This window comes from Rhizomucor pusillus, assembly GCF_041956525.1.
Source record: "Rhizomucor pusillus strain CBS 183.67 unplaced genomic scaffold VTP01scaffold_1, whole genome shotgun sequence".
NCBI classification, from domain to species: Eukaryota; Fungi; Mucoromycota; class Mucoromycetes; order Mucorales; family Lichtheimiaceae; genus Rhizomucor; species Rhizomucor pusillus.
In genome coordinates, this window is record NW_027192143.1 from 1,127,896 (window position 1) to 1,141,371 (window position 13,476).

The window sequence follows — 13,476 nt, forward strand, 5'->3', positions numbered from 1 at the left end:
TGAAGCGAGCGGAGTCCAAAAAATATGGGGATAATAAACGTTTACAGTCGGGTAAATGATGTTTACAACTTGGCTTTGGCAGGCTCAGCCTGGGCAGCGAGTTGTTCGTACAAAGCATTGATTTGGGTTTGGAAGCGGGCCTTAGCTTCAGGGCGCTTCACCTTCAAGGTAGGCGTAAGAACTCCGTTTTCGATCGAGAAAGGATCGGATTCCAGGTGGATGGCCTTTGCGAACTCGAAACCTCGGAGTTCTGCCTTTTTACCGACGCGAGTCATTTGTTCAAGCACAGCCTTGTTGACCTGAGGATCACGGCAAAGTTCTTGGTAGCTGAGCTTCTTTGCAGCAATTTCAGGAAGTTTGGCAGCAACGAGAGTGTTGAGTGCCTCGGGATCAGGGACAACGATAGCAACCAAGTTGGGTTGCAAAGAATCACCGTAGACAAAGATTTGAGCAATAATGGGATCCTTGGCATAAACGTTTTCGATCTTCTCAGGGGCAATGTATTCTCCCTGAGCGAGCTTGAAGATGTTCTTCTTACGATCGATAATGACAAAGCAGCCGCGTTCGTTGATCATACCAATATCACCAGTGTGGTACCATCCCTCTTCATCCAAAGCTTCGCGAGTCTTTTCCTCATCCTTGTAGTAACCCATGAAAACGTTGGGACCGCGGATGCAGATTTCACCGCGAGGATAGGGATCAGTGGACAAGTAGTTCATTTCAGGGACGTCAACGAGCTTCATCTCATTGCATGCGAAAGGAACACCAATGTGGCCAGCTCTGTATTCGCCTTCGTTGTGGATAGATGAAGCGGCAGTGGTTTCAGTGGCACCGTAACCTTCACGCATGTCACAGCACAAAGCAATACGGAGGAACTGCATGACATCCTTGCCCAAAGGAGCAGAACCGCTGACAATGAAGCGGACGCGACCACCGAGCGCCTGACGGACCTTGTTGAAAATGAGGCGATCCCAGAAAGGATGGGTGTTGCCTTTGCCAGCCTCCAAGTTTGCCATCTTGGCAGCAACGGCTTTGCGTGCAAGGGCACCCTTCACACCTGGAGCTTCGACAGTCTTTTGCACGATGCTGCCATAGACACGGTTCAAAAGACGAGGAACAGAGGGGAATACCGTAGGTTGCAAAATTTGAAGGTCGTCGATAATCTTGGTAATATCGCCGCTAAAGTAACCAAGACGGCAGCCACGTACCAAGGTGCTCATGTCAATGACACGTCCAAAAATGTGAGCCAAAGGAAGGTAAGAGATGGTTGTATCGTCGTCTTGCGCTTCGCCGAGATTCATAGCAGAAGCTGAGACGGCAGAAACCAAGTTGCGGTGAGAAATCATGGCGCCCTAGATACATCATTACGATGAGCGAACGCTAACCTCCAAATAACATGCGGTCCACATCTTTAGTGTTTTACCTTGGGCATGCCGGTAGTACCGCTGGTGTACATGATGAAAGCCAGGTCTTCGGGTCTGGCATAGTTGTGGGAACGTCTGTTCTTCTTGCCTTGAGCCTCCAAAGCGCTCATGTCGAATAGCAAGACACCCTTCTCTTCTGCCCATCCCTTGATGATAGCGCTCTTGGAAGCAACGCCGGTTCCAGGAGCCACATTGTCTTCGAGAGTATCCATGGAGATGATAGCACGAAGTTTGGGCAGCTTGTGTCTCAACTTGAGCAGATCTGCAATGTGATCGGCCGAGCAAATAACCGTCTCAATTTCTGCGTGGTTCATGACATATTCAACGGTGTCAGGGCCGAGAGTGTCATAGAGCGAGACAGTGTAGAGACCGTAAGCAGCGCAAGCCAAGTCTGAGATGGTCCATTCAGGGCGGTTGTTTGCCCAGATACCGATAGGAATGGATCTAGTGCGAGTATCGTTCAGGGTGTGGTTGATCATGTTCATGAGGCCTGAACCAAAGTTGGTGACACGGTGGGACACCTGGCGGTAAGTCTGCCAAACATAGGGTCCACGCTCGCCGGTCTTGGGGTTCAAGACAGGTCGATGGCCAAGGCAAGGACGATCACGCGATTTTCGAAGACCTTAGCAGCACATGAGAAAAACTTGGTCTGGAGGCAACAGTTTCCGGTTCCCATTAGCTACTGTACCTTCTTTGAACAAGTCATACATGGTCTTCACCTTGGGCGACAGGGATTCTTGCAATTCTGGTTTGACAGCATTGCGGTATATGCCTAGGTAGGACGAAGAGAGGAGATGGTGAGCTCTCAGGTACGCGAGCAAACAGACAGAAAAAGAAAGAAAGAAATAACCCCACAAATGCGAAACAATACTTTGGGGTGGTGGCAGCAATGGCCGTAAAGCTGAGGTTGCACATACCTGTTTGACCCGGTCTTCGGGAGTTTGGGAGCTCGATTGACTGCTTCTCAAGATTGACCTGAACCATGGCGCGGACCTGCTTGCAAAGCGAATTCTCGTCCTGAGAAAAAAGGCGACAAGGAAGAAGTTCGCCCCGTTTCCCCGCACAAATGTATATAATCACGGCATTTTGAAGATCAGCACATTTCGATATGTCAGCTTGTCCTCCCAGGCATTGCGGGCTTCATGTGAATTTTTGGTACCACGACGTTCGACTCCACTCAGTTGGCCCAAATGCGTCACAATGCACGGTGTACAAAACATACGTTACATAGCACATCTCGTAAACGATGTGATAAGCACCCTCGCACGCATGATGGAAAATGTTAGTTTCGTGTGCCGTATGGCACGATAAAGGGAAAAGAACAACCTTTGCCAGGATACACTGCCAACAAATTCTCCAAATTGATCCGCCACCAGTGATTGAATAGAGCCACCATCGACGACTAGTCAAATAAGGTTTACTGCTGGTACTTATGTAGGAATCTTGTGCATCGCTGCAGCAGCTGGAGCTTGTGAGGCAGCTAATACATACAGTAATAACTAATAATTTACTGAAAGGACAGCCTTGAATTTATACATACAAAATGAATATATGTTATCGAAAAGAGATTTCGTAGTCGACATATATTGCGTCCATCCATTGCAAAAAACAATATTGCCACCGTTTCCTGGGGATATCACGTGACAGCTTTTGAATATAAGAGTTTTGCTTACAAGGCGGCATTGTTGCCTTCCCCTGAGCGTCGTTGAGAAAGTAGATTCCTCACGACTAGCATCAGTATCTTTAGTCCACAACAATATCAAGAAAAGCGCATGTGCTTTTTTGAAAAAACTTGGACATTCTCCTGTCGTGCTTTAAAAGGGAGTCCAATTTAGGTGGAAGAGTCACCAAAAACGAGTACACAAACAACTAGCTGTAGGAATCGGGAAATGGAATGCTATCCTGGAACTTGCTCTGTATGTATGTATAACAAACCTGCGCTGATTGGGGCCCATTCAGACATAAATACATATCGAGCTTTTAATCGTAAGCAAACTTGACGATATGGCGTCTTTATGCTGTCTCTTACTTCTATACAGATATGCATTTATGTACACTGTGCTTCCAATACCTGCTATTATACAAATGTCTTTGTTTTAGTGAGAAGTTGCGACGAAGCCTAGTGTTTTCACAACCACATGTTATCGAAGATATTCCGGATGCGAGAATCAGGATCAGGTATTAGATTTGGGCGTAAGAACTCCATGTCGTTCAAGATTCAATCTCTAGGAATACGAATGCATCTAAAAGCTGCACTCCTTAAGTAAGGCTATCAGTATAAATAGAATATGCATTGAAAAAAAAAAAAAAAAAAAAACGGACAGTTGTATTAAATCGGGCAAATTTGTTAGTTTATTTTATGCCTAGGATGGTTGCAGTGTCGTAATGCACGTTGCATTTTCTTTTCTTTATCTGCATATGTTTTTGTGGTTTTGCTTTGTTGATATGCGTCAATTTTGTGGAAAACTCAATCATGTTTTTCTAAACAAGAAGGTAGCTGTGTAAGCTCTCAGAGTTCAAAACTTCAATTTAAAAGATTGCGGCGCACCTTGTGTCTTTATATGTTGCTTTGATTCTGGGTCATAGTGTTCGTTGTTTCGATAGTGACATGAATCCTCGATAGTAGCCGGTTTGCCGTCGCTATCTGGGGATGCAAGTGGCCGAAGAGCCTGCAGAGGCCGATGGACATAGTCGTAATGGCGATAATAATAGTTCAGACCTGTGTAGCCGCTTGCGTTGTTAGAAGATGGCTGAGGCGTGGGCAGGATCGACGATGCATCGGGCTCTGCTCCGTATCCTAAAGATAGGAGGATTGTGTTAGTTAGCTCGCTGCGTAGCCGTTTAGCAAACGCTGTATTTGTATAAATTTAGTTACCTGAACCATAATGGGGTGGTGCTGGCTCCCGCTTGACTGCGTTTAGTTTTGATTCGATGGATGGAATAGGTAGTGATGGAGGGCGTTGTTGCTGCTCTTTCCAGGAGTGGTGGGAGTATGTATCCGAGTTGTTGTCGGGCAAAGTGTGTGATAGCCGTCTCGAAGAGGAGGAGTCGACGGTAGATCCTGGCGGTGTGGACAAGGCTGCCGATGGATCGTTTCTAGGGGAGCAGCCAGGAAGCATGGCAGCGGATGGATTGTTTGCAGAGTAAATAAACTGGCTTGGATTATCCTCTAAGAGCGGGTAAAGTAACTCTTGGATTCGGAACTTGGTTGCGAGGAACTTTGCACGTCGCAATTCGATCCTGATGTACAAAGTGTTTCAGCACACACACACATCTTACCCCCAAACATCGAGAAACAAAACAACGATCTTCTTACCAAACACCTTTGAGATGCATCGCTCCAACCTTGATAACTAGCCGTCCCTTTTCGTTCTTCAGGATACCATCTCGTTTGCCGCGTGACATGCCAACGACATTCAGTAGCTTGGTACCATTGATCATGTCCGTGTCTGCGCCTCCGGGGGTCAGCCACTCGATGTTTCCAAAAACTCTTTCATGAAGCCTATGACGTTGCTTACCAGCTCTTCGCGCTACACAGATTCCCTTGGCATCCACCTGATAGCAAATGGTGTTTTCATCCTCCCACAGCGTTGTTGTCAGCTTTGGCCGGCTCGTCTGTCCGTACGCAAGCGGCGGCGAAAGTGGACCTCTCGGTATATTCATATCCAGTCTAGTCTCATCTCCTCTATTGACCCCTGCGAGAGGGCGTGTAGGCGGGCTGTTCCAGGAGTATCTCATAGGACGACTTGGCCATGCAGCCGAAGTCGGGGATGTCGTTTCAACGTTTCCGCTAGGCGATGGGTCAAGAGGGTTGTGGGCTAGATGCTGCTGCTGTCGTGGATACATCTCGGCGCTGTCATACGTGGAAGGGTATCCGTAGTAGCCACGATAGTAAGAGTCCCGGTATCCTGGATAATGGGTTGGTGCATATGTATGTTGCTGCTGGTGCTGCTGCTGCTGCGGGTGTCGAAGGCGATAATCTTGATCATCATGTGTTGGAGTCTCTGTATGTTTCAATGCTGACGGAGGGGACGGTGTGTCGCTCTTCATGCTTGTGAACGGCTGAAACGAGCTAGAGGATGGGTGAGAGGTGGCGTCTGCTGGAGAGGAGTAGTTGAGGTTCTGGTAAACGCCTTCCAACATATTTTTAGGAGGGGAAGAATTTTTGAGAAAAGCAGAAAAAGTGCTACTCATTTATCTGTGAGTTTATATATCTAGACTTATGCAGCATTGGTGCTGCTGCTGCCACCCAATTCAGGGATTAGGCGGATGCATGCGCAGCAGCAATCGTAACTTGCCTGTTTGTTGTCAACCTTGTGTATCGATGGAGGAGATTATCGGTTTGTTTATAGAAAGGGCAAGTACAGATTGCGCTTGGTCAAATGCAGCAACATCGTGTTAATTGCTTTGAGTATGGACGCCTGTTTTTAGCTCAGTGTCTGTGATTTTCACTTCTTTTACGTTGACTCCTTGAAAGTTATCTATCTCACATCTCTAAAGGAACGATTCCTCAATGTAATTTCCAAATCCTGTCTCGTAGTACAGTCCTGTCAGCTGTTTTCGGAACGCATGCAGCCTGCAGAGCAATGCGATGCGGGCCAAAAAAATTCTTGCATACGGCTTCCCTTGACAATCTGGTCACACATCCAAAGACTGTATGTTGTGTGACAACCAGCCTCTAGTGTATATATTTTGTACTGGATATTATAACAGTGTGACCTTTTCCATGATCTTATAGTAAGACCGAGAAAACAACAGAACAAAGCCTATTAGCACCGTTCCCTATTTCGTCATTGGTTACTTGTCAAGCCAATAACTACTTTATTAGATACTCCCACGCAGGTCTAAAAGTTTTGGTGGAACCACACACGGAACGAGATCCGCCCTCATCCCAGCATTTTGTATCCCCATACTTTTTCTGAATTGAGATGCATCCGTCTCGTGAAAGTCACTTTTACGTGGTGCCAAGCTGCATCTTTGTATCTCACCCGAGGTTTGAAGCAGGTTCACGGTGGTTAAGTTGTGAATCTTGTGAACTGGGCAATTTGATCATCTTGTACTCTCCTGATCATCTATGGTACCCATAGAGATCAAAATGTAATTAGTAATAGTATTTTCATCAACAGCGAACACGAACTATGCTTAGATATATATCCGCAGGATGTGGCACCTGCAGCAATGCGAACGACGATCTGTCATAATCTCTGCCAAGCTACTTTATGCGGAAGGATGCATGTATCATCCGATACTGACGACATTTAAATGTTCACCAAGTTCTGCGTTTTCTGCTTCTAGTAGTTCTTCGCACGATATCTCTTCATCCACATCTTCTTCGGTTTGGATATCACCCATTTTCAATCCAATGAAACGCATCATTTCATTAACACAGTAGGGCAGTGTAAAATCGGACAGTTCCGTCTCTTTCGTGTGGGAAAATGAAAATGAGGAACCTTGTTTTTAAAATCATTGCAAATTCTTTTCGTACCTGCACTTAGACACTCGCAACCAAAACGGTTGTCTGATACAATTTCGCCTCTGGGTTGTTTAGAGACGACCCAATTGACAATATGCTGTTCAGATTGATGTATATGTCAAGGCACAGCGCGTGTATAATCTATATGCATGCACTTACATTCTGCATCCACGCTCGCATATCATCTCCTTTAATCAGCTCTCTTGAATGCACACTGTCAGCCATAGCCACAGCTAGGACCCTGCTTTTTATAAACTCAACTGCCTCGTTATCAGTACTCGAGATCCCGGGATGCATAGAACCATAGCTTACAGTTTTGGTTCATCAGCTCAGCAAAACATTGTCCACCCCATCCTAGCGTCATGAAAGCGATCTTGGTTGCCTTGGCTTTGCTGTGACATAAGTTTAGTTCGTATGCAGTGCATGGCTTGGATATGGCTAATCGTACCTTATAAAATGCCGAAAAACGTATTGGCAATGTTCCTCAGGGCTCTCATTTTCTTTCTACAATTTTAGCAACAATGTTGAGCTGGTCATCCGGTCAGCCCACTTACCTGGAACCATCAAAAAGTCCATGGACGTTAAAGGAGGCATTTCCTTCAAGAGTAATTGTCAAAATTAAAATCCGGAAACAAAGAAAATTTCATCTTCAATTACATGAGCTTTGTTGTCGAACCAATAGATGCCATTTGGGTTCAGGATCATGATCTCATAGCCACGTTCTTTGGCCATTTTTGAAACTTCAATCATAGAACCGGTCTGCTCTGCGAGATCAGCTAAGGACTCGTTTAACTGTAACATTAGCGGAGAAGTAAGCTTACAAACACATTTTCGTCACACATGGCTCGACGTGTCCATTGACCGATACTATCAATTTCATTAAAATATATATTCATTATCCAACAAAAGTCTTCACTCTCGTTCTTACCGGGTGTTGTTTCCGGGAATCAAGATCAGTAACTTGTCAGTCGTCGTTAATGCATTGGGTCTACACTGGATAGTTACTATGCTGCATCTCGGCAGAAACAAACACAGATCAAACTCACGTCATAAAAATGTATGAGTGTATGTCCTTGCTCGGATCAGCATTCACAGGAATGATTGTCTTTTGATAGCTCAAGGGTTCCTGTTGGAGTTTTTGCTCGACGAAATCTCCAATCAATCCTGTTAAAAAGGAATACGGCATTTACTACTGGTATATGCAGACACACGCGACGCAATTTGATAAACTACCAACAAATGCTTTGTATCGAAGCTCATTGTAAGGGCGATCCTTTGGGCGATGTTCGAAGTTGTAGTGTGTGTCTGCAACGCGATCAGATCTCCTGCAGGAACGTCAAGGAACGAACAAGTGCGATCTTACCGTCTTCGAAGCTGCGGATCTCGCCAGTTTCCTTCATTCGGTAGCCAAAACCTTCCAGGGTATCCGGAAACGTCGGCTGTTCTCGTTTTTTATGCTTGCGTCGATACATTAGAAAGTTGCAATTCTCGGAAAGTGGGAAGCGGGTCTCTGTGGACCTTTGCAGTTACTGCACTCAAAACTCAGAGCGTAACGCGGTGATACACAGGAATTAAAGAATCTGCACGCTCGTGATAAATCCAATATGACACTTTACAAGGTATGGATCTTGGATGCCATTACATTTGAGACTATGAATACACAGATGCTCTAGGATGCGTGAAAGGTTGAAACGATAATTATGTCTTTCTCTCTTTTTCTCACTTTGCAAAGCGGTACGAGCTCGTTACATTACACTAGATGCACAGAAAACAGTCCATAAGAAATCAAGATAGATAATGGCCACACTGTACTGTCAATGGCGGGTATGGTTCGTTCCATGTAAGCATGGTTATAGAATCAGCTTCTCAATTACTGCAGGTCACTGTCAGAGCGGATTCGGACCTGAGCATCAGTTCTCAAGTTGCATTGAATCCCGCGCTTCTCTTTTTTAAGCTTTCAAAAAGTTATACAGTCCATGACCGTTCCGCTACCCAATGGCACTCTAGCTGCCCAGTCGCCTGCGAGCGGTCCTGTCCAAACTCAATCGACTGGTACGGCGAATGCCAGCCAAAGTGACAAGGATGAGATCTGGTCTGCCATCTTGAAGGGCGTGGCATCTTCGAAACTGGTGCCCACCAAGAACGTCCTCGTTCTAGGTAAACTGCAGTGTAATGCCACTCTGGAAACATGTCTCTGACCGTTTGCACCCCTTATTCTTTAGGCGATTCAAACTGCGGCAAGTCGACACTGATTCACTATCTCAAACACGATCCCGGTCCGAACGCTGCTCGACCTGAAAACGATGAAGTGAGTGCGTCTCAAGCGTTTGGCGTGTCTTCAAGCAAGTATGCACCTGCACCCGTTGATACGCTCGACGAAGACGTTACGAACACTCTTGCGCTGGGTTACACTTTTACCGATATCCAGGATGAAGAAAACGAAGGTACAGTTGGAGAGAGCGGGATGTAATCTCTGAATGGTATCTCTAAGAGTTCTACCTTAGCAATCGCTCGTCTTGGAATGTACCAGCTCGGACTCTCTGCACCAGAATATCTTCCCTTGCTGAAATTTGCACTGAGCGCGGATACGTTGGCGGATTCTCTTGTAATTATTGCATTAGACTGGACGCGTCCCTGGAAATTCCTCGAGTCGTTCCAACGGTGGATCAGCGTCCTGGAATATGCCATCGATCAAATATGTGCTGAGGGAAGTGCAGGCGAAAACTGGAGCAAAGGAAGGGCTATCGTAGACGAGCTTCGAGAGAAAGGTATGGGGAACAAGGGACGTGATCAACGCAATGCAAAGCTTTATTTATGTATATGTGTAGTGGAACACTATTTGCAGACGTATACGGAACCTTCAGCAAACATGGTGAATGGATACACCATGGTAGCTTCCAGTTCGACAAGTTCTATCCCTGCCACGCCAACTAACTTTGTATCAACTTCTTTGGTCACCACCACGACGTCAGCAGACCAAGTGACTCTGCCGCTAACGCAAGGTTGTTTAACCACCAACTTAGGCGTACCAATAGTCGTAGTTTGCTGCAAGGTAAGGAATAAGATGAAAGCGTTAAAACATAGGATGTTGGACTTACGCAACTGTAGAGCGACTCGCTAAGTCGACTGGAACAGACACAAGATTACAAGGAAGAGCAGTTTGATTATATACAACTTACTTTACGTTGTATTTGTATGAAATGTATGTTGGGACTCGTTCAATTTCTAGTGGAAATAGCAGTGCTCTAACCGGGTGTCTTTGGATTACAGACGGCGCAGCCTTGTTCTATACGTCTACGCTACATCCATATACCTTCCACAACCTTCGGCAATATATCCTTCATCGCCTGCTGACGACACCTTCCAAATCTTATCCATTTACTCTCAGAGCACAAGTCGTCGAACGAGATTCGGTGTTGGTGCCGGCAGGTTGGGACTCTTGGGGGAAAATCCGCGTCCTACGGGAAGGATTTGACTGCGAAGGAGTCCACCAAGGATGGGATGCAGATATGGAAGCTGTTCAAGATCGACAGGAGCCTGGACCGCATGGCGCCCGCGGCGTATACGAAGAAGAGATACCCGATCCAGAGGCTGAAGAGCAGGTACGTTAGAGCCAAAAGAGGAAGAGAGGTCAAAATGTGGCATTATACTTGTGTAGTCATATATTCTAAATTCTTTATCTGTAGCCTCTTAATATTTCCCCACCTGTCACCTGTGAGGATGAGCAAACTTTCTTTGAACGCCACTACGAAACTCTCCGCCCAGTGCGAAGGCCGGATAGCGGTAAAGCCAAGAACGGTGCAGCAAACGGTCGACCGAGCGTTGTGGGTCCCATCGATATGTCGCAAGCTACTCTTGATTTGATGGGCGAAGATGATTCCAACCGAACAAACAAGCTGATGGTAAATTGACAAGGATACATCACGTAAAAGATGTATGTAACTTAGCATATGCATTTAGGATTCTGTTACAGAGAGAACAAGTTCAATGAGAGTAAGTAATCAGTTAAAAGATGATGCTCCCTCAGAAATTGACCAGCATGAAAATAGCCAATGCCACCACACATCGATTCTATGCAGTCTGGCATGTCAAGTATGGGCACAGGTGTTCCAGACGGCTTCTCAGGAGGCGCCGATGGAACCTCACATCAGGTTATTGCCAACTTTTTCCAATCACTGCTACTTCGAAAAGCATCAACTGGAGGCGGCGGTGGAACTGGTGGTGGATCATCGCCCACAGCTACTTCTCCTGGTGGATCCTTGCCTGTAACTGGAGCCGAGGAAGGTACAACTGGAAGACGAGGCACAATTAGCAGAAAAGAAGTACATAAAGAATTGGATCGAATGCGCCAATATGTAAACAAGCCTTAAAAATACGCTTAGCTTGAAAAATATATGAATATACATTTTTTTTTCAACTGAAATGCTTTTGCTTTATTCTGTCTATGTGAATAATCATATGATACATTGAATTACAGAGAGGGGATGTCATCGTGAATACTTTTGCATCTAGTCCTTCTTCTTGTCGTCGTCGTGATTTAATTTGTCGCGCAATTTACCAAATGCATTCTTGAAAAAGCCATCTTTGCAGTCATTGTCCTTTGGAGATGGTGGCGGTGTTGGGCCGGAACTATTATCTGACGATGTAGAAGGTGCTGGGTCATCTTTTCGATATGCTGGATCCACCAAGCTGGCATATTTTTCTATGATTTCTCGCTGGGTGCCCTTTAGAGATCGAGGAAGTTCGACTTTAATTGTGACGATCTGATCACCGCGTGAAGTGCCTCTCAATCGCTGGATACCGCGTCCTCTGAGTGCAATGTTATCGCCTGGCTGCGAGCCCGAAGGAATCTTGAGCTCCACATCACCGTCTATAGTAGGAATTCGTACTTGGCCACCGAGGATAGCCTTGTAGAATGGAATCTTGGTCTCTACAAAAACGTCATAGTTTTGACGTTTGAAAACTGAAGATGGCAGAATCTAGCATTTCCAGCCCCTTGTTAGTGACCAAGATGGACAATGATCAGCTTTGCATGTACTTACATTCAAGCTCACAAACAAGTCGCCGTTAGGACCATTGCCCTTGATAGGAGCATCGCCTTCTCCAGATACTCGGATTCTAGAGTTTTGATCCACACCTGGTGGAACACTAACTTGCACTGCTTTTCTTTCGCGTACGCGACCCACACCATCGCAAGTGAAGCATCCTGCACCTGGCGGGATGGATGATCCAGCACCACCGCATGTTGAGCAAGTTGTCTGCATGTGGAATCCACCCATACTGATAGTTTGGACACCTGAACCGCCGCAGGTTCTACAAGTCTGCTTCTTCTTGCCCTCCTTCATACCGGAACCTTTGCAGGTACTACATTTTGTGACTCGGTCAACCAACACAGTCTTGGTTGTGCCTTTGACAGCTTCCATGAAGCTAATAGTCAATGGAGTCTGTTGCGTTTCCGTGGGACTTTAGCACATGTCCTCCTCATGCTCTGTCTGACGTTCAATCTTATTACCTGTATGTCTTCACCGGCGACGTTGCGGAATGCATCACCACCCATTCCAGCACCTGCACCTCCAAATCCGCCACCAAAGAATTGGCTAAAGATATCGTTTGGATCGAATCCACCAGGGAATCCACTTCCATGGAAACCGCCGGGTCCTGCTCCGCCTGCACCGGCAGCACCAGCTCCTGTTCGGATAAATATGCCTCTTAGCAACTGAGCATTTTGTGTTAATTGAGTAGAATTTACCTTCAAAACCGAAGCCGAATTGATCATACTGCTTTCGCTTTTGTTCATCGGACAAAATCTCGTATGCTTCTTGGATCTGTACAAACTTTTCTCTGGCATCCTTCTCCTTGTTGGTATCTGGGTGATACTTTTTGGCCAACTAGAAACAATCATTCTTTGAGTTAATTTCATCCGTGGTGGAGCGGCATGAATAAATAAATGAACAATGGCTTACCGCGTAGTAGGCTTTCTTGATCTCGCCTTGCGTAGCGTTCTTTTTCACACCGAGCACTTCGTAAGGGTCGCGTTTGGCTGCACCGCGAGGCACTAGCTTTAGCGTTAAGTACAAATGACTCCAATGCTGTAAAACGCAAGTGGCATTTTACCTGTCGCATGGAATTCGCGCTGTTGACGATCAAGAAAGGACTGAATCAGAGCTGACTGAATGCACATATCACGTTGTATTCAAGTTACCTTCTGCTGACTTAAGGAACCGCAAGCTCTCATGTAGCCTAGGGAGCATCAAAGGTTAGCATACAGTTTTGACATTTTTGACACGTAGAATTCAACAGTCTTACCCTTTGTGTGAATGCATCGCCGTTGCAACGACGGCCGAACTTTGACTCGAGCACAGCTTCTGCCTACGTTTGGAGCAACACTTTCAACCACGACCGACGCAGTCCTCCAGGCTACCCGTGACAAGACCATTGAGAAAGCTTCGGCAGAGTTTACCACCAGAGAGACTCTTTTCTCGGGTTTTCCTTTAAAATCTCCGCTGACTTGAGGGGCTGCAACCATGAACATATTGGGCTACATCCCGCTGCTTTGTCTTTGCGCGCGCAAGAACACTC

General features: G+C 46.1%; 5 protein-coding genes across 5 annotated transcripts; 1 reads left to right on the top strand and 4 right to left on the bottom strand.

The window, feature by feature from the left end:
- Positions 1-62: 62 nt before the first annotated feature.
- VTP01DRAFT_495 (uncharacterized protein) lies at positions 63-2,408 on the bottom strand (the record flags this gene model as incomplete). Its single annotated transcript, XM_069383687.1, has 4 exons — positions 63-1,352; positions 1,424-2,046; positions 2,113-2,196; positions 2,342-2,408. 4 exons carry the CDS (start codon positions 2,406-2,408, stop codon positions 63-65), a joined length of 2,064 nt encoding a protein of 687 aa, XP_069244915.1.
- Positions 2,409-3,891: 1,483 nt separating this feature from the next.
- VTP01DRAFT_496 (uncharacterized protein) lies at positions 3,892-5,567 on the bottom strand (the record flags this gene model as incomplete). Its single annotated transcript, XM_069383698.1, has 5 exons — positions 3,892-3,905; positions 3,973-4,221; positions 4,300-4,664; positions 4,741-4,873; positions 4,943-5,567. The coding sequence occupies 5 exons, from the start codon at positions 5,565-5,567 to the stop codon at positions 3,892-3,894; spliced, it is 1,386 nt and encodes a 461-aa protein (XP_069244916.1).
- Positions 5,568-6,662: 1,095 nt separating this feature from the next.
- Positions 6,663-8,369, bottom strand: VTP01DRAFT_497 (uncharacterized protein; the record flags this gene model as incomplete). Its single annotated transcript, XM_069383709.1, has 12 exons — positions 6,663-6,844; positions 6,910-6,994; positions 7,057-7,157; positions 7,210-7,289; positions 7,346-7,397; positions 7,452-7,494; positions 7,555-7,656; positions 7,719-7,764; positions 7,826-7,885; positions 7,944-8,061; positions 8,131-8,202; positions 8,261-8,369. The coding sequence occupies 12 exons, from the start codon at positions 8,367-8,369 to the stop codon at positions 6,663-6,665; spliced, it is 1,050 nt and encodes a 349-aa protein (XP_069244917.1).
- Positions 8,370-8,873: 504 nt separating this feature from the next.
- Positions 8,874-11,267, top strand: VTP01DRAFT_498 (uncharacterized protein; the record flags this gene model as incomplete). The annotated part of the gene is made up of 9 exons (XM_069383720.1): positions 8,874-9,054; positions 9,120-9,341; positions 9,402-9,665; positions 9,726-9,949; positions 10,006-10,099; positions 10,168-10,499; positions 10,584-10,799; positions 10,858-10,890; positions 10,947-11,267. The coding sequence occupies 9 exons, from the start codon at positions 8,874-8,876 to the stop codon at positions 11,265-11,267; spliced, it is 1,887 nt and encodes a 628-aa protein (XP_069244918.1).
- A 138-nt stretch (positions 11,268-11,405) lies between these two features.
- VTP01DRAFT_499 (uncharacterized protein) lies at positions 11,406-13,333 on the bottom strand (the record flags this gene model as incomplete). Its single annotated transcript, XM_069383731.1, has 8 exons — positions 11,406-11,876; positions 11,940-12,341; positions 12,410-12,585; positions 12,647-12,785; positions 12,861-12,952; positions 13,012-13,030; positions 13,100-13,137; positions 13,204-13,333. 8 exons carry the CDS (start codon positions 13,331-13,333, stop codon positions 11,406-11,408), a joined length of 1,467 nt encoding a protein of 488 aa, XP_069244919.1.
- Between the last annotated feature and the right edge of the window lie 143 nt (positions 13,334-13,476).